Source organism: Budorcas taxicolor, chromosome 2 (genome assembly GCF_023091745.1).
Source record: "Budorcas taxicolor isolate Tak-1 chromosome 2, Takin1.1, whole genome shotgun sequence".
NCBI classification, from domain to species: domain Eukaryota; kingdom Metazoa; phylum Chordata; class Mammalia; order Artiodactyla; family Bovidae; genus Budorcas; species Budorcas taxicolor.
In genome coordinates, this window is record NC_068911.1 from 4691162 (window position 1) to 4711386 (window position 20225).

The following is a 20225-nucleotide window of genomic DNA, read 5'->3' on the forward strand; positions in this document are numbered from 1 at the left end:
CATCCATACATGACTACTGGTAAAACCATAGCCTTGACTAGACGGACCTTTGTTGGCAAAGTAATGTCTCTGCTTTTCAACATGCTATCTAGGTTGGTCATAACTTTTCTTCCAAGGAGTAAGCATCTTTTAATTTCATGGCTGCAGTCACCATCTGCAGTGATTTTGGAGCCCCCCAAAATAAAGTCTGACACTGTTTCCACTGTTTCCCCATCTATTTCCCATGAAGTGATGGGACCAGATGCCATGATCTTCGTTTTCTGAATGTTGAGCTTTAAGCCAACTTTTTCACTCTCCTCTTTCACTTTCATCAAGAGGCTTTTGAGTTCCTCTTCACTTTCTGCCATAAGGGTGGTGTCATCTGCATATCTGAGGTTATTGATATTTCTTCCAGCAATCTTGATTCCAGCTTGTGCTTCTTCCAGTCCAGCGTTTCTCATGATGTACTCTGCATAGAAGTTAAATAAGCAGGGTGACAATATACAGCCTTGACGTACTCCTTTTCCTATTTGGAATCAGTCTGTTGTTCCATGACCAGTTCTAATTGTTGCTTCCTGACCTGCATATAGGTTTCTCAAGAGGCAGGTCAGGTGGTCTGGTATTCCCATCTCTCTCAGAATTTTCCACAGTTTATTGTGATCCATACAGTCAAAGGCTTTGGCATAATTAATAAAGCAGAAATAGATGTTTTTCTGGAACTCTCTTGCTTTTTCCATGATCCAGCGGATGTTGGCAATTTGGTCTCTGGTTCCTCTGCCTTTTCTAAAACCAGCTTGAACATCTGGAAGTTCATGGTTCACGTATTGCTGAAGCCTGGCTTGGAGAATTTTGAGCATTACTTTACTAGCGTGTGAGATGAGTGCAATTGTGCAGTAGTTTGAACATTCTTTGGCGTTGCCTTTCTTTGGGATTGGAATGAAAACTGACCTTTTCCAGTCCTGTGGCCACTGCTGAGTTTTCCAAATGTGCTGGCATATTGAGTGCAGCACTTTCACAGCATCATCTTTCAGGATTTGAAATAGCTCATCACCTCCACTAGCTTTGTTCGTAGTGATGCTTTAAGGCCCACTTGACTTCACATTCCAGGATGTCTGGCTCTAGGTGAGTGATCACACCATCATGATTATCTGGGTCTTGAAGATCTTTTTTGTACATTCTTCTGTGTATTCTTGCCACCTCTTCTTAATATCTTCTGCTTCTGTTAGGTCCATACCATTTCTGTCCTTTATCGAGCCCATCTTTGCATGAAATATTCCCTTGGTATCTCTAATTTTCTTGATGAGATCTCTAGTCTTTCCCATTCTGTTGTTTGCCTCTATTTCTTTGCACTGATCACTGAGGAAGGCTTTCTTATCTCTTCTTGCTATTCTTTGGAACTCTGCATTCAGATGCTTATATCTTTCCTTTTCACCTTTGCTTTTTGCTTCTCTTCTTTTCACAGCTATTTGTAAAGCCTCCTCAGACAGCCATTTTGCTTTTTTCCCCCGTACTCATTACTGGGAAGCAAATTCCTTTCACTACATCTGTAAATATTTCAAGGGTATTTCTAAGGGATACACTCTCTTTACAAACAACCAGAATTTCATTTAGCACCTTAAAAATAATAATTCCTACCATCAAATTTTCTGTACTTCCACCTCTCTTTTTTATAATTGATTTTAAAGAAATATTTGTTTATTAGGCTGCGTTGGGTCTTAGTTGAGGCACGCACGAGTCTTGCGGGATCCTTCGTCGTGGTACCCAGACTCCAGCTTGCCACACGGGCTCTGCAGCATGGGCTCAGTAGTGTTGGGGCAGGGTCTTAATTGCTCCTTGGCATATGCAGGTCAGGAAGCAACAGTTAGAACTGAACATGGAACAACAGACTGGTTCCAAATAGGAAAAGGAGTACGTCAAGGCTGTATATTGTCACCCTGCTTATTTAACTTCTATGCAGAGTACATCATGAGAAACGCTGAGGTGGGAGAAGCACAAGCTGGAATCAAGATTGCTGGAAGAAATATCAATAACCTCAGATACGCAGATGACACCACCCTTATGGCAGAAAGTGAAGAGGAACTCAAAAGCCTCTTGATGAAAGTGAAAGAGGAGAGCGAAAAAGTTGGCTTAAAGCTCAACATTCAGAAAACGAAGATCATGGCATCTGGTCCCATCACTTCATGGGAAATAGATGGGGAAACAGTGGAAACAGTGTCAGATTTTATTTTGGGGGGCTCCAAAATCACTGCAGATGGTGAGCAGAGACATTACTTTGCCGACTAAGGTCCGTCTAGTCTAGGCTGTGGTTTTTCCTGTGGTCATGTATGGATGTGAGAGTTGGACTGTGAAGAAGGCTGAGTGCCGAAGAATTGATGCTTTAGAACTGTGGTGTTGGAGAAGACTCTTGAGAGTCCCTTGGACTGCAAGGAGATCCAACCAGTCCATTCTGAAGATCAGCCCTGGGATTTCTTTGGAAGGAATGATGCTAAAGCTGAAACTCCAGTACTTTGGCCACCTCATGTGAAGAGTTGACTCATTGGAAAAGACTCTGATGCTGGGAGGGATTGGGGGCAGGAGGAGAAGGGGATGACCGAGGATGAGATGGCTGGATGGTATCACGGACTCGATGAACGTGAGTCTGAGTGAACTCCGGGAGTTGGTGATGGACAGGGAGCCCTGGCGTGCTGCAATTCATGGGGTCAAAAAGAGTCGGACATGACTGAGCGACTGAACTGACTGACTGATATGGATCTTATTTCCCCAACCAGGGATTGAACCTTCGTTCCCTCCACTGCCAGGTGGATTCTTAACCACTGGACCACCAGGGAAGTCCCCAGCGTTAAACATTATTAATTGCAATGATTATTAATGGATCCACTGAACTTGCATTCTAAGGACTGTAGGGCTCTGAGCATGAAAATAGCTATGACTTTTTGGGTGCCCTCTTTCTGCTTCCCGGATGGTGCTAGTGGTAAAGATCCTCCCTGCCAATGCAGGAGACGTAAAAGATGCAGGTTTGATCCCTGGGTCAGGAAGATCCCCTGGAGGAGGGCATGGCAACCCACTCCAGTATTCTTGCCTGGAGAATCCCATGGACAGAGGAGCCTGGCGGGCTGCAGTCCACGGGGTTGCGAAGAGTCGGACACGACTGAAGTGACTTAGCACTATCTTCCCCGGGATGTGGTAGGTGCTCTGCACCCCTGACAGTTGTTTACTGATATTTCTCACAAATAGGCTGTAGGGTGGGTGTCCTTATCCTCATCTCACAGCACCAGGTCATGGGGCATTGAGAAGTTGCTGAGCCTGAAACCTGGCTCCTCTGCCGTTTTCTTGCTGGGTCATGCTGAGAAAACAAAGAAACACTTTCTTAGTTCCCTCACCAGAGATGCTGCTCAGAAAGCAGGAAGCAAGATGATGGGCAAAACCCCTGGATCCTGCTGATCAGCAATCAGGATTGTTCATAAAACTGTTCCTTTGCCTCCTCTTTCCTCCTCCTTCCTCTCATAATCTTTTGTACTTCTATGAAAATACTTTTCACACTGACTTATAATTAGTTCTGTCTGTTTGTGTCTCAAAGTATAATTAGCAGGATGTCTTTCCCAGAGATGCCAGAAAATTGAGACTTGAGTTAAAATGTTGTCATGAGGCTAAACTAATTTATCAGCCTGCTTTGTAGCACAGATCTAGTTAACCTTGATACAGAGTAAACCTTAAATCTCGTTAGTGCTCCTGGTGTCTTCTCTTTGACCTCTTCTTATGTCTAATTACAAAAGGCTTCTTACCTTGCTCAGTTAAGCTTTATGATAATTTTGTTTGCCATTGTTTATGGCAACCAAATAGCTTGTTTAAAATGCCTCACTGCCTCAGTGGCATTTAGAGACAAAGAATGAGCAACCAGGGAGGAGATATATATCTCTCTCACAGCCCCCAAGCCCATCTGGCCCTTCCACATCGTTTTAATAAACAGGACTGCCAATTCTCCACTCCTGAAAATCTTTACAGGCCCAGGATAAATTTAGCTGATCTCCAACCCTGTTTTCACGCTGTTGAATTGGTTTTGAGTCTTCTGGTGAATTTTCCATGAAAGACCCTAGCCTTTAAAATGTAGTTTCTTAAAACACTGTATAAAGAAGTGTTCATTTTGCTTCTGGGAGGCGATGTTTTGAAAAACAACCGTAATTCAGCAGTATGTGTTCCGTCATCTTCAAAGACAGCACCCACTGTGCACTGAAAGGAAAACGCTGCTCACAAAAAAAAGGGAAGTGAGCTTTTTAAAGTCAATGACAAATACGGCAAAATGCTATGCTGCAGAAATAAGGGAAATGAAAGGTTTGTGCAAATCCTTTGAAAAACATTGTTTTCATAATAATAAAGCTAGTCAAAAGCTAAAATCCTTCAAATATCTATTTCTTGGCCCAAAACATAATGGGTAGTGAAAAGAGTATAATGGAACATCAAAAAGTACAATTCTTTTTTAAAACAGTAGACATAGAAAGAAAAATGATAACACTAAAGAATAGTTAAAATGACACTACTAGACACGACTGAAGTGACTTAGCAGTAGCAGCAGCAGATAAGTCTTATGTAGTTTATAATTTTCCCCATTGAATTACGGATGGAAAAAATTCAGGTTTAAAAAATATTTTGAATATAGATTCATTTCAGAGTACAGAATTTCTTCTTCTTTTTTTTTTTTTTTTTGGCTATGTGGCTCTGCATGTCCCCTGACCAGGGACAGACCTTGTGTCTCTTGCAGTGGAAGCTGGGATCCCGCCCGTGCACTGCCCCCCGCCCCCCACCTCCCTGCCCGACTGCTGGGGAGTTCCTTTAAATGGTTTTTTTTAATGATTACTACAAATCTATTCTGGGCCAAAGGAGCTTTAAATTAAAACACATTTAAATCCATTCTTACACTGTCACTTTCTACTGTGGCTTTCTTAAAGGACTTAAGACTTGCTTTCCATTTAACCAATTAAACATTTTCCCCACCTATACCAAATTCCCAGACTTTCTCTTGGGTGGGCATAAGTAATAACATGAAATACTGTCTGATACGAGAAAGTATTTACCTTCAAAGCTCTACAAATGTTTCATAGAAATCTATATGCTTAAGTAGGAATGTAAAAACTCACTGTCAAAAAAAATCCCCTCAAAACCTCAGAAGACTAGAAGTTTTGAAAGTTTGAACTTTTTTACTTTTTACATCAGTGCAAGTGAAAGTCGCTCAGTCGTGTGCGACTCTTTGCGACCCCATGGGCTGTAGCCCGCCAGGCTCCTCTGTGAAATTCTCCAGGCAAGAATACTGGAGTGGGTTGTCATGCCCTCCTCCAGGGGACCTTTCGGACGCAGGGATCCAACCCAATGTTGCAGGCGGATACTTTACCGTCTGAGCCACCAGGGAAACCCTTTTACATTAGAGGTTTCGTAATTAATCTGATTATTAAAATCTGATTATTATCAATATATGAGTTGACACTGTAATCCACCTGAGCAGTAAGTTCTCCCTGTTTGGCCCAAGAAACTATTTTGTTTCTTTTTTTCACTGTGGTAAGACAAGCATAACGCAAAACTTTACCATTTTAATAACTTCAACGTTCGGCCGCGCTAAGCCCATTCACCCTAAACCCACCGTTCAGCACCTCCTTGTGTTTTATTTTCTGGCTTACCACTAGGGGGCGGAAGAACACAGCGCATCAGCCGGCCTCTTCGCGCCACCTAGCCCACGCATGCGCTTCTCACCTGGGCCAAGGTGAACGGGGGCGGGGCAGGGGTGGGGCCGGGGGCGGGGCCATAGACGCCGGCTCGGCGCCTGCATTGTGACGTCAGGCCGCGCAGCCGGGCTGGGACCGGGCGCCGGCTCGCCGAGGCGCTTCCCGGGAGCGTGACGCGCCGACTCGCCTCCCCGCGGCCCGCCCGCCCGCCCGCCGGCCTCGCCGCCGCCTCCTTCGCTCCCTCAGCGCGGGCCAGCGGCCGGGGCGGAGGCTCGGGGGCGTCGCGGCGCCGAGAGGGCGGGCGGCCGGGCTTCGGCGCGCCCGGCGGCCCGGGTCCAGCGGCCGGTCGGTGCGCGGCGGGCGGGCGGCGGCGGCGGGCGCCGGTCTATATGGCGGCGGCTCTGTCGGGCCTGGCTGTCCGGCTATCGCGCTCGGCCGCCGCCCGCTCTTATGGGGTCTTCTGCAAGGGGCTGACCCGCACGCTGCTCATCTTCTTCGACCTGGCCTGGCGCTTGCGCATCAACTTCCCCTACCTGTACATCGTGGCTTCCATGATGCTCAACGTCCGTCTGCAGGTGGGTGAGGCGCGCCCGCCCGACCCCCTGTCTTCCCCCCGCCCCGGATCGTCCCCGAGCGCCGGTCCGCCTCGCACGGCCCGGGCCACCCTCGCCCAGGCCGTGAAGATGCCGCCGGAAGGTGCCAGGCTGGATGCCGAGTGTGTGGCTCAGCACCGTGCCTTTCTCCCGCAGAGGTCATTGTTGACCCTGTTTTCGCAGAAGAGGCGGGGTGGGGTGGGGGCGTGGAGCGGCAGGCCTCCAGTGAGGTCCTACAGCGGGCTCACGGGGTCGGAAGGCCCCTGGCCCTGAAGAGGAAATTGTGAAAATGACTGATTGGGGGTGCGGGGGCGGGGAGTGCGTTTACCGTTGACTTTTCTAGTTCCCAAACTTTATGAAGCTTTCAAAGCGATGCAAGCTTAAGGTAAATTAATGGATGTTAATCGATGTTCTGATAGAGGTATCCATGGTTATCCTGGCCCGGGGTGGAGGGTGTTGGTGGTGAAAGGAGTGGGGGTGGTGATGAGAAGAAAACGAGGTGTAAAGACGTAGAGAGGCAAAGGTTCAGAGGCCTGAAACAGTTCAGATGTGAAATAGTACACACACCCACACACCCAGCACCCTGGAGATCATCTTTGCTATCAGGGATTGACGTTTCTACCTCCCGCAAATTCCAGATGCCTTTTTCTGGCGGAATGGAAAACCGTCAAATTGAGATTTATTCCTTCCCGAGTGTGTCATAGATGGCCAAGTGCTGAGCATCTCTGGGTTCCATTTACACATTGTGGAGCGTCTGCTGTGTCGCCTAGGGCTCTGTGATGGACAGGTCCCTGTTCTCCAAGAGCTTAGGGTCTGACAGTACTTAGGGGAAGCCTGAGCAGGACTGTGGGGTATTGACGTGGGCGGGGCAGGTGCTTTCTTTTTTCCCTTTGGTTTGACTGTGCCTGTGTGCTAAGTAACTTCAGTCGTGTCTGACTCTTTGGGACCCCATGGACTGTAGCCCACCAGGCTCCTCTGTGCATGGGGTTCTCCAGGCAAGAATACTGGAGTGGGTTTCCTTGCCCTCCTCCAGGGAATCTTCCCGATCCAGGGACTGAAAGTCTCTGTCTATTGCATTGGCAGGCAGTATCAGAATATAATTGTCTCAAAGCCTCTCACTGGTGATGTGAAACCCCTTATTGACCGAAATTGAGTTAAGGTGAGTTGGGATGAACCTGCCTCTCTATTTCAGTGTCCAAATCGAGATTCCTTTGTGTGAACAGGGGCTTGTAGCATCCTTCAGTTCAGTTCAGTTCAGTCGCTCAGTCGTGTCCGACTCTTTGCGACCCCATGAATTGCAGCACCCCAGGCCTCCCTGTCCATCACCAACTCCCGGAGTTCACTCAAACTCAAGTCCATCGAGTCGGTGATGATATCCAGCCATCTCATCCTCTGTCGTCCCCTTCTCCTCCTGCCCTCAATCCCTCCCAGCATCAGAGTCTTTTCCAATGAGTCAACTCTTCCCATGATGTGGCCAAAGTACTGGAGTTTCAGCTTTAGCATCATTCCTTCCAAAAAAATCCCAGGGCTGATCTCCTTCAGAATGGACTGGTTGGATCTCCTTGCAGTCCAAGCATCCTTAAGTGGTGCCAGAGGAGTCAGAAACTCAGGTATGTTTCCAGTAGGTTGTATCAATGAGCAAAGAAAGTGCTAGGAGTAGGGACAGAAATAAGCCAGAAAGCCTGTGCTCCAGCCTGTTGTCACCAGCCAACTGCTGTGTGCCAGAGGCAGCCATTTCCAAGAGAAAGTGGAAATCCTAATTTTTAAATATCAACACAACAAAAAAATCACCTTTGTGGGCAAAGCAGAATGTGTCAGGAGGCTCTAGCTGACCCTCAAGCTCCACTTTGGAGACTTTAGTTCTGGAGTTACTTGTATAATTTGCAGGCTTCCCAGGTGGCACTAAGTGGTAAGGAACCTGCCTGCCAACGAAGGAGACATTAAGGGATGAGGGTGGGAGGATCCCCTGGAGGAGGAGATGGCAGCACCCTCCAGTATTCTTGCCTGGAGGGGCTGCAGTCCATAGGGTCACAAAGAGTTGGACACGACTGAAGTGACTTAGCACACACTTAGCACGTAGTCACAAGTAAGAGAAAATCAACATGATGTTGAAAATAGCCAGTTGTGTACCATAAAATCTCACCTTTCTGATATGTCCACTTAGTTACTTTTGACCACCCCTCTAGTCCAAGATGCCAAGGTGCCTCTATCCGTTCTCCCCAGGGCCCTTGGAGACGTCTTTTAAAAGTATAAATCAGATTGTGTCATTCCTTACAAGAAAAAAAAAGAAACCCAAACTGCTTCCCACTGCACGTGGAATGCAGTTCACGTGTTTCTGTCCTGTAGATTTGACTTCCGTCCACCCTTCTGACATCTCCCTGGCTTGTTCCTTGCTTGCTCGTATGTTTTCCTGTCTCCTCTCTGCAGGCGCCAAGCCTCTTCCTGCCCCTGGGCATTTGCACTCGCTGTTCTTGCCGCCCCGAACACTCCTCCCTGGCCCTTAGAACTCCAAGACGCTCTCACTGCTGGGTTCTCCTTTCAGAAGGGGCTTTTGGGATCACTGAATCAATCTGGTCTTGCAGCCGCTGTTGTCGCTGCGAGAGTGCTGAGGCTGGCTTCATGTCAGTAAGGAGCGAAGGGCTCCATTGCTGTCATGATGGAGAGGCTTTCCAGGTCTCCCAGTTGCTGTAGGCCGCTAGGGGAGGCCCTGGGAAGGCTACTCAGACGCAGGCTCCCTAGCGAGGAGTGTGCGCCGGCGTGACTGAGGGCGAGTGCGCTGTGGAGGCGGGAGGTTGGCTCCGGATGCGAGGCGCGGGCAGAACGGAGAGCGAGGAGACCGGCCCCACGGGTGGCTTGCCAGACGTGCCGTCGGGTCGTCGTCCACAGGCAGCACAGCTTTAGAGAACCGTGGAAGCTGAACGCTCTGGCTGTAGAGCGTGGGGTTTATTTGGCCATTTGAGGTGTGAAGGGGGGTGGGGAGGCGCAGACAAGGTGGTCACTGGGTACTTTGGGGGAGGGCTGCCTGAGAACCGTGTGAGGATTTTTCCATTGTGGAGTGTCGACACGCCAGCCCCTGCGTTGCTCAAGGCTCACCTATATTTGCAAACTGTATATCTGACAAGGATTAATGTTCAAAACATGTGAAGAACTCTTACAACTCGGCAGCAACCACCCAATTCAAACATTGGCAAAGGGCTTGAATAGACATTTCTCCAAAGAAGATACACCAATGGCAAGTAAACCCAGGAAAAGATGGGGCAGTTGGAACGTGTTTGTGGGCAGCCAGGCCACTGGCCGTGGTGAGGACCTAAGACATGATTGCAGTGACCTATGAGCCCCGAGCCCCAGTCTATGCACTTGAGCCTTGTGGCCCCGTGGGATGCCCAGAGAAGGGGCCCTGGTGGCCAGGCTCTGCTTCCCATCCCAGCCCTGCAGGATGCGAACGTGGTGTCCCCCTGCTTCCGGGCCCTCACAGACCCACGCGGGCCACCTTCTCTCCCTGAGACTCACGGCTCCTGCTGTCTCCCCCATCTCCTCCCGTCCTGTCCCAGGGACACTTGTGGGCCTGGAAGGCGAGTGACTGCTTGTCTGTCACTGGCAGAATCTCACCTGGACCTGGGGACCCCCAGGCCAGGCTTCGTCCCCGGGAGCCTCTACTCACTGCTCTGGCTCCAAATCTGAGCCCAGCTACACAGGCTGAGAAGCTTCCCATGCCCAGCCCTTGCCTGACCTGGCCCTGCCCCCAGGAGGCCTCTCTTCTGCCAGGGAGGCAATAAAACCCAGGGCTGGGGGGAAAAAATTGGGAAACTGCAAGTCAGAGTCACACCGAGACCGGCTCTTATGCAGGGAGGGACAGCGAGGATGTGGAGAAATTAGACCCCTGTGCACTGGTGGGCTGCAGTCCATGGGGTCGCTAAGAGTCGGACACAACTGAGCGACTTCATTTTCACTTTTCACTTTCATGCATTGGAGAAGGAAATGGCAACCCGCTCCAGTATTCTTGCCTGGAGAATCCCAGGGACGGGGGAGCCTGGTGGGCTGCTGTCTCTGGGGTCGCACAGAGTCGGACACGACTGAAGCGACGCAGCAGCAGCCGCAGCAGCACTGCTGGGAGGAGTGGGAGGTGGTGCAGTCGCTGTGGGAGCAGTTCCAGGGCAGTTCACTCGCTCAGTCGTGTCCGACTGTTTGCGACCCCGTGGACTGCAGCACGCCAGGCCTCCCTGTTCATCAGCAACTCCCGGAGTTTACTCACACTCATGTCCATTGAGTTGGTGATGCCGTCCAACCATCTCATCCTCTGTCGTCTTCTCCTGCCTTCAGTCTTTCCCAGCATCAGTGTTTTCCAATGAGTCAGTTCTTCACATTAGGTGACCAAAGTATTGGAGTTTCAGCTTCTGCGTCAGTCCTTCCACTGAATATTCAGGACTGATTTCCCCTCGGATTGACTGGTTGGATCTCCTTGCAGTCCAAGGGACTCTCAAGAGTCTTCTCCAACACCACAGTTCAAAGCATCAATTCTTTGGCACTCAGCTTTCTTTATAGTCCAACTCTCACATCCATATGTGACTACTGGAAAAACCATAGTTTTGACTAGACAGACCTTTGTTGGTAATGTCTCTGCTTTTTAATATGCTGTCTAGGTTGGCCATAGCTTTTCTTCCAGGGAGCAAGCGGCTTTTAATTTCATGACTGCACTCACCATCTGCAGTGATACTGGAGCCCAAAAAATAAAAGTCTTGTCCCTGTTTCCATTGTTTCCTCAGCTATTTGCCATGAAGTCATGGGACCGGATGCTGTGATCTTAGTTTTCTGAATATTGAGTTTTAAGCCAACTTTTTACTCTCCTCTTTCACTTTCATCAAGAGGCTCTTTAGTTCTCCTTTGCTTTCTCCCATAAGGGTGGTGTCATCTGCGTATGTGAGGTTATTGATATTTCTCCCCACAGTCTTGATTCCAGCTTGTGCTTCCTCCAGCCCAGCGTTTCTCATGATGTACTCTGCATATAAGTGAAATAAGCAGGGTGGCAATACACAGCCCTGACGTACTCCTTTCCGGATTTGGAACCAGTCTGTTCCATGTCCAGTTCTAACTGTTGCCTCTTGACTTGCATACAGGTTTCTCAGGAGGCAGGTCAGGTGGTCTTGGGAAGCAGTTTAGCAGGTCCTCAGAAAGCTGAGTACAGGATCGCTGCATGGCCCAGTGGCCTGACTGGTAGGCGCGCACCGCAGAGAGCCCAAGGCAGGGACGCAGGCGCCCGTGCTCCAGTGTTCCCGGCAGCACTGTCGACGATTCAGGAGTCCGTCAGCACGTGAGAGGACAAACAGAACGCGTGCACCTTCCGTGGAATCTTAGTCAGCTTTGGAAAGGAACGAAGTTCTCACACCTGCTACAACTTGGATGGACTTAAGGGACGTCATTCAAAGGGGCAGAACATAGAAGGTGGTGGCCAGGGGCTGGAGGAGGGGGAACAGGAGTTGCTGAATGAAGACGCTTCTCATTTGAATGAAAGCATCCCAGAGCCGTGTGGTGGTGATGGATGGTAGCCTTTATGTGTACTTCACTGCAGGTTTAAAAGAAGCACCAGATGAGAGATTATGCTCTTGGTCGTAGCAGCAGTGTTCGGCTGCTCTAACAGTTTCTGAGTGTCTGTCCTCTTTCTGGCTGAGCTAGGTCTCCGGTGCTGCGAGGGCTGCTCTCTAGCTGCAGTGCCCAAGCGTCTCGTTGCAGGGGCTTTGCCTGTTGCCGAGCTTGGGCTCCAGGGCTTTTGTGCTCCGAAGCTGTGGAGCACGGGCCTGGTTGCTTCGAGGCACGGGATCTTCCAGGACCAGGGGTCGAACCTGTGTCCCCTGCCACGCGCATGGGCAAGCAGATTCCATCCGCTGGACCACTAGAGAAGTCCTGGCATACGTGTTCATTTCTCTTGGTTATATGCCTAGGGTTGGAACTGCTTTGTATTCAAGCAATTCAAAAAAATCCCTCTTAACTTCCTGGTGAGAGTGGAGGAGGCAGCAGGGAGACCCTCAGATGAGTGGGAGAGAGGAGTGTTGGTGACCCATCACGGTGATGCCAGGGAGGCCCTGGAGGAGGTCGCATCGTGGGCATATCTTGGCATTTGAGCCAACAAGCTTGCCTGCCTTAAAGGATGAGGTGGTGTGAGAGAAGTGCTTGTTTGCCTCTCTTTTTGTGTGAACCGTACCTGTTCTTTGCCCTTTTTTCTGCTGGGTTGTTGGCGGGTTTCTTGAAGCTTTGTCAGATAAGAGTTGTCTGTTGATAAGAGTTGAAAAAATTTTCTAGTTACTATGATTTTCATTTTGCTTACAGTGTTTTTGCCATACTGAAATTCTTTGTAGTGAAATTTAACGTCATTTCTGACTTTTGGGTTTTGTTCTAGTTAGAAAGGCCCTCCCAACTCTAACAATACAAGGAATTCAGTTGTAATTTATTCTGGTACTAATACATCATGTTTTGCTTTTACATGTAAAACATTGGAGTTCATCCTGGCGTACGGTGTACGGTGTACAGTATTGATCCAAACTGATCTCTCTCTACCTGCCACAAGGAAGCTTGTGCGTGTGACAGTTTTGTCCTCGTCCCTACGTTCACTGGAAAGCAAGCCTCCGGAGGACGGACCCTTCTTTATCTGCTCCGTGCGCTGTCCCCATCCCTGTGCTCAGAACAGCGCTGGCCTAGCTTAGGGGCTCCGTGAACACTTGCTGATTGAATCTGCAGCAGAAAGTGCCGCAGGTGTGGAATTCCCCAAGGAAACGTCATAGTCATTAGTAAGGAATCTTTACAGTCATCGCCAGCTTGCCCTCCTTGGAGCTCAGTGTGCTGGGTGCCTCCTTGGGCGGTGTCGGGGCCCCTGACAGCTCCCAGCCCGCGGCCGCTCCCTCCTGGACCTCCACGTCTGTCCCCGACAGCGATGCTGGTCCACGCTTGGGCCACTTTGGGTCATCCAGGGGTCACTTCTCTGGCCTCTGTTTGACTGATTCCCTCAGTTGCGTTTTGTCACTGGTTCCCTCTGACACACTTTTTAAAAAAAATTAACTAATTTTGACTGCCCTGGATCTTGGTTGTGGCATGTGAACTCTTAGTTGCGGCAGGCGGGATCTAGTTCCCTGACTCAGGATCGAACCCGGGTGCCCTGAATTTGGAGCGTGGAGTCTTAGTCACTGGACCACCAGGGAGTCCTTCCCCTGATGCGCTTGCTGATAACGATGCGCACAGCAGCTGTTTCTCCGCTGCCCCAGGCTGTGGCCACAGAACAGGCTGGGTGCATCCACCCGAAGAGTCCTCATGCAGGACAGCAGGCGCCGCCTCGCTCGGCCCACCCTCCCGCCTCTTGCCCGGCCAGGTGGGTGCACCCTGGAGCCTCTGGGTGGTGGCCCCAGAGGCGCCTAGCGCTCGGGGATGGCGTGGACACGCTGCGTGGTTCACAGCAGGGACTGGGTCCGTGTGGCCGACTCCATGCGCTGGTGCTTGGGGGCGGCACAGAGGTGCCCGGCCCTTCCTCTCACTCGTCCTCTGAGCGATGTGCCCAGCAGAGCAGTTTGTCTCAGATGCTTTCACGGTGAGCTCAGCGGCGGGCAGGTCAGCTGACACCGCCTCCGAGAGCTGGGAGTGGGAGGCGTCACTCCGAGGTGGAATGGGAAAACAGCACAAGCGAATGTTCGTGCAAAGCAGAGACAGACCAGTGGGTACCGAAGTGGGGAGGGCAGATTAGGGCTACAGGATTAACAGTTCAGACTACCATGTGTAAAACAGGGAAGCAACAGGATATGTTGTATAGGCACCTCCTGTAGTAACTTTCATTAGAGTATTGTCTGTAAAAACACTGAGTCGCTGTGCTGTGCGTAATATTGTAAGTCAGCTGTACTTCAAATAAAAAAACCAGCCGTGAAGCCAGGTGGCCTTGGAGTGCAATGTGTGAGCCGTGACCAGGCAGGGGCCCGCTCCACGCTGGTGGTCGTCCGGCTGAGCAGCTGCCCTGCGTTCAGCTGTGTCCCCCGCCTAACCCAGCCCCCAGCCCCCTTCGGGAATAGCGTTGCTGGCTGGCTGGCAGCGGCACAGAGGTGGGGGTATTTTTAGTTTCCAGAGCAATGGTATCCAGACCATCACGTCCCTGAAGCCATGAATAGTGCGGGTTAGGGAGGGTAAGGTGACCGCCCCAGAGGGCGCAGCTGCCGAATCGGGTCAGGCCTGCTGTCGCCCAGCTGGGCGCCCGCCTCCCTGGCGGGGATCCTCGTGGACCAGGTTGCTCCTGTTGCCCCAAGGCTGTGGGCCCGACCAACAGCCTGTTCCCTCCACACCTAGCCTTCGCAGACGCTGTGGTTCCGTATTCAACCGTTGTCTGTTTCTGGGGCGGGGCAGGGGGCAGGCACTGGTGAGGGAGGTAAGGAGTAAGCTCAGGAATTGACGCCCAGCCCTGCACTGTGTTTTTCTTGCCCCATACTGTGTTTTTATTTATTTTTAATTTAATTTTGGCTGCGCTGGGTCTTCACTGTGGCACATGGACCTAGTTCCCTGCTCCACGTGGGAACTTCCAGACCAGGAATCGAACCTGTGTCCCCTGTGTTGGCAGGCGGATTCTTAACCCCTGAACCACTAGGAACGTCCTGAATCACACTGTCTAGAATTTCAGAATAGACGTCCCTCATTTAGGGGGAAGGGCTCTCAGTGTTTGTGGATAAGTCAGTTAGCCGTAGTTTATGCTGCTCATTGTTTTTTGTAGATCTGGGTGTTGAGGGGTGGGAGATGGTAGCTGGGCCGAGGACGGCTCATGGTATAATTGTGCGTGCTTTATTTGGCGAGATACAGTGTACCAATACACGTTCAGTACAGGGAGGGGGAACCGCAGAGGATGCTGCATGGAGGATTCTGTTTAGAAATTACTTGAAAGTTATTTCTGGCTCTCAGTATATAAGTAATATCAAAAGTCATCTGGTTGAGGGCTCACAGCCAAAAGTGTCTAGCTCACCTACTGAAGTCTTTCTGTAAAGAATTGAATACCTAGTTTATTACTGAGTTGACTGAAGAGCTAGATGTCGGGTGAGCAGCTTATGCTCTCGTTATTTGTTACTGTTGTTCAGTGGCTAAGCTGTGTCTGACTCTCGCCCACCCCGGGGACTGTAGCACACCGCGCTCCTCTATTTCCCGGAGTTTGCTCAGATTCACAGCCGTTGAGTCGATGATGCCATGCAACCATCTCATCCTCTGTCCGCCCCTTCTCCTCCTGCTGTCAATCTTTCCCAGCATCAGGGTCTTTTCCAGTGAGTTGGCTCTTCACATCAGGTGGCCAAAGTATTGAAGCTTTAGCTTCAGCATCAGTCCTTCCATTGCATATTCAGGGTTGAGTACATGATTACTTTGTCATTATCAAAGGTATGATTACATTCAGTTCAGTTCAGTTCAGTCGCTGAGTCGTGTCCGACTCTTTGCGACCCCATGAATCGCAGCACGCCAGGCCTCCCTGTCCATCACCAACTACCGGGGTTCACTCTGACTCACGTCCATCGAGTCAGTGATGCCATCCAGCCATCTCATCCTCTGTCGTCCCCTTCTCCTCCTGCCCCCAATCCCTCCCAGCATCAGAGTCTTTTCCAATGAGTCAGCTTTTCGCGTGTGTTGGCCAAAATACTGGTATCTCATTTAAAATATTGTAACAATTCTGACAACACTTCACCTTTCTGGACTGTACTAAGTTATCCTATAAGGATATAATAAAAGTAGTTAGAACCCAGTTTTCCTGAGAGTTGGCCCATATTAAATGACCTATTTTTCTTAAGAATTAAAAAAAAAAACTGTTCTAATATGTATTAAAATATATTTAGGAATGCTTCCATTTCAGGAAAATGGTCATTTTTAATACATTTAGATCAGTAAAATTAAACGTAAGGTTTAAAATAACATGCTTTGGAGAGTTAATTTGCGAGAAGTTAGGTTGCCTTCGTGAACCGTGAGAGCGCTGGCTGTGCTTTGTAACTGGAGTTGCACCACCAGGTACAGCTGTGGTGTTGACTTCTTGCAGTGCTATATACAGACATTGAATTACTAGGTTGTACGAACCTAGATAGCACATTAAAAAGCAGAGACATTAGTTTGCCAACAAAGGTCCGCCTAGTCAAGGCTATGGTTTTTCCAGTGGTCATGTATGGATGTGAGAGTTGGACTATGAAGAAAGCTGAGCGCCGAAGAATTGATGCTTTTCAACTGTGGTGTTGGAGAAGACTCTTGAGAGTCCCTTGGACTGCAAGGAGATCCAACCAGTCCATCCTAAAGGAAATCAGTCCTGGGTGTTCACTGGAAGGACTGATGCTGAAGCTGAAACTCCAGTACTTTGGCCACCTCATGCGAAGAGTTGACTCATTGGAAAAGACTCTGATGCTGGGAGGGATTGGGGGCAGGAGGAGAAGGGGACGACAGAAGATGAGATGGCTGGATAGCATCACGGACTCGATGGACGTGAGTCTGAGTGCACTCCAGGAGTTGGTGATGGACAGGGAGGCCTGGCGTGCTGCGATTCATGGGGTCGCAGAGAGTCGGACACGACTGAGCGACTGAACTGAACAACTGAAACTAGTATATTTTATGTCAGTTGTATAGCAATTAAAAAAAAAAAGAACTGGGGATGTCCGTGATGGTCCAGTGGCGAGGACTCCACTCTCCCAGCGGAAGGGAACTAGGCCCATCCCAGGTAAGGGAACTAGGTCTCACACACCACAACTGAAGATCTGGCGCAGCCAAATATTCAAAATACAAAAAATAATTGCACCTCATGTTTGCATATAGCTTTATGCTGCCCGAATGTATTTGTGTCAGTGTTATATAGAATAATAGTCATCCTTGTATAGATTATGCCCTGAGGAGACATGAGGTTCCCCGGTGGCTCAGCCGTAAAGAATCTGCCTGCTGATACAGGAGATGTCAGTTCAGTCCCTGGGTGGGGAAGATCCGTGGACAGCGGAGCCTGGTGGGCTATATATAGTCCATGGGGTCCCAAAGAGTCAGACATGACTTAGCAACTCAGCAACAGCATAAGTAAAGTTGTCCATTCCTTAGAAGTGGCTTGCCCTGCCTGAGTCACTGAATCTCATTCTCAAATAGGACACTCTGGGTGAGGCCTTGGTTGCTTGATTGAGTCATCTAGTTTATCCTGGTTAAATGGAGCCGCTTTTTATTGAACCTGCACAAATAACTACATTGCCATGAAAAGTGCAGAGCCTCAGTGCATATTTAAGTATTTTCAGGAAATACTGCATTATTCAAGTACTGTTCTTTTTGTTGTGATTGCTAATTGGTAGGTTGACATCCTGTTTTCTATCACAGTGTGGGAATCCTTGGTACCGGAGACTGTCAGGGACCTTCGTATTTGCTGGGAAATACCTGGTGTGTGTGGACTCTGCCGAGATCCCGTCTTCATTATTACCCTATAATTTGTTGGTCTTTTCCAGGTTCATATTGAGATCCACTGAAGACCTTCTGTGGACTGACGGGCGTGTCCTGGGGCTCAGGGTGTCAGAGACACAGCATGAGGGACAGACGCAGGCCTCTCTGCACCCGCCTTGCGGAGGAGCAGGGAGCGGGTGCCGCCTCGGACAGAGCCTCATGCAGAGAACTGTGGAGCGAGAGAAGGCAGGAGGCGAGCCCTGGCCCAGCAGATGCCGCTTCCTGGGCGAGGAGGCCTGCGGTCGATGCCCAGGGAGATCCAGGAAAGGAAGAGTCATCACGGGAAACAAAGCGTGACCCGCGTGGCGCCAGCCCCTCGCCTCGCAGTGGCCTCGAAGCGCTTCCACGGTGGCAAGCAGCAGTACGGAGAAACTCGGCCTCAGCGGCTGCGCAGAGCAACCCTGCGGGTCTGCCCTCGGCTCCTGCAGGGGAGCGGAGTGCGGGGCTGGCCCGCGGCGTCGGGGAGGCTCTGGGCACGGACTGGCCGCGGGCAGTGCTCAGGCCCCCTGGCGGCCACAGAGGATGGAGCCTTGGCAGAGAGCCCCGGGGGTCAGGACTGCTGGGCTGGCAGAGAGGGTCCGCAGAGGGGGTTTCTGAGTTTGACCCGCCCCGTGCTCTCCTGGAGAAGCTGGACTCTGCGCTGGCACTCTCTTGCCTGCGATCCATCCCGCTGCATGCTCATCCCCTAATATTCTTGAATGATGAGACGAAAAGTGCTTTCCCTGGCCGTTCAGAGCCCATGTTTTCAGAGCCAAGAGTAGAATACAAGAAAATTATTTCATGGGAAAAAAGTACCTCAGATGATCTGCAGATAACTGTGGCGTCACTGGCTGCACAAGCTTTTGAATGAGCAAATCTGTTCTGCCGTGGTTAAGGTACAGGCAGACCAATAAAAATAGTGAGACTAAGCGCTGTCCTTGAATGCTTTCTTTTGTGTAAACTCTGGACGCACATGGCGCGGCAGTGAAGCTCCGGCTTTGATTTGTGTGACCAGACAGACTTAAAGTCAGTGGAACTTGAACCCACAGAAAGCTGGTTGATACGGAAGGCAGTCTCTGTACTTGAAAGACATTTAGGCTTGGGAAGCCATGTCAAGGAGGTTATTGACATTACCTTACACAGCTATCAGATGAGAATCGAAAGGTGTAACAGCAAGCTTTGAGTTTACCTTCAGCACCATCTGGCAGGGCCGCCGTCCCAGGCACTCCCTCTCCAGCCTGTTCTCTGACCATCTGACGAGAGTAGATATTTGTAAAAATCAACCCTGCTGGGCTTGGTCTGAGCCAAGCCAAGTTGATGGTAAGCTGTTGTCATTTCTGCGTTTTGTAGAATAATTTGAGCAAAAGCTGATATCTTTTCTCACACCCCTTTCCTTCCACTTGACATGCATTTTACATGGAGGCCCTACGGTGAAAGTTGCAATATTGACATTACCTTTAGATAACCCTTCCTCAAACTAGGAACCCTAGCAGTGTTAACCCAAAATAAAAAATGAGCTTGAGCCTGTCTGCCGGAGCGCAGTCATAGAGGGGAAAAAAACAAAAAGCAAGTATTTCCCCTTACGGAAGGTGGCCAGCTCCTAGGAGTTGAGGTGTCTCCTGCACTAACCTTTTTCTGCGCTGACCCCTTTTGTCGTGTGCTGGTAATTCGATGAAACGCCCTGAAGAGCAGTTTTTAAGGAGACCAAAGGAAGACGCCCCATTTCCGGAGGTATTGATTGCATTTATCAGTTTATATCGCGTGCTAAATTACCATGCCGTGTGCTATTTTAGTGTCCTGGGGAAATGAAAAATAAAACCTGTTCTTTAGCATAATAAATGTCTTATTTTACGTGTGTAGTCTTGGTTCCCCTTGTCTTTATTATTAATGCAGCCTTCCTCATACTTCAGTCTGTTTGCGAAGTTGTTCACTGATTTAGAAGATTGGAAGCAGAGAATGAAAAGCAAAATGTAAAATTACTCTGGAACTCAACTCTCCAGATAGAGTGAAACAATGTATTATGTTCCTTGTGGAGCGGGTGCTCACCCTCGTGAAACAGTGGTCTGCAGCCAGTCTAAAAGGACACCGACCCAACTGACCGAAGCAAGCCCTGGCTAGTGGACTCTCCACCTCAGAGTCGCCAGCGGGTGGGGAAGCAAGATGACACATTTCAGTGTTTTAGAATGGGATCAGTTTTCTTGTCAACACCCTCTCCCGGTCCCCCTTCCCTCCCCACCGCCCCCTTTTTTTGTTGTTGTTTTAAACTCAGTCTACTTTGAGATGGAGGTTTCCATGACACGTCAGCTCTCTTTCTTTTGTAAATTCCAAGTATGTGAATTTTCAAACAGCTGCAAAGAACAAATTCAGAATTCCCTATTTAGCATTAACTAAATTAACTTGTGGCACTAGTGGTAAAGAATCTGCTCCCCAAGGCAGGAGACGGTGGTGTGATCAAACCCACGTGGATTTGATCGCTGGATTGGGGGGAGAGGGCGTGGCAACCCACTCCAGTGCTCTT

General features: G+C 49.8%; 1 protein-coding gene across 1 annotated transcript; it reads left to right on the forward strand.

Moving 5' to 3' along the window:
* Positions 1-6128: 6128 nt before the first annotated feature.
* On the forward strand, positions 6129-19566 carry FAM220A (family with sequence similarity 220 member A). The gene is made up of 2 exons (XM_052635819.1): positions 6129-6265; positions 17734-19566. Exon 2 carries the CDS (start codon positions 17811-17813, stop codon positions 18576-18578), a length of 768 nt encoding a protein of 255 aa, XP_052491779.1. The 5' UTR covers positions 6129-6265; positions 17734-17810; the 3' UTR covers positions 18579-19566.
* Positions 19567-20225: the final 659 nt, after the last annotated feature.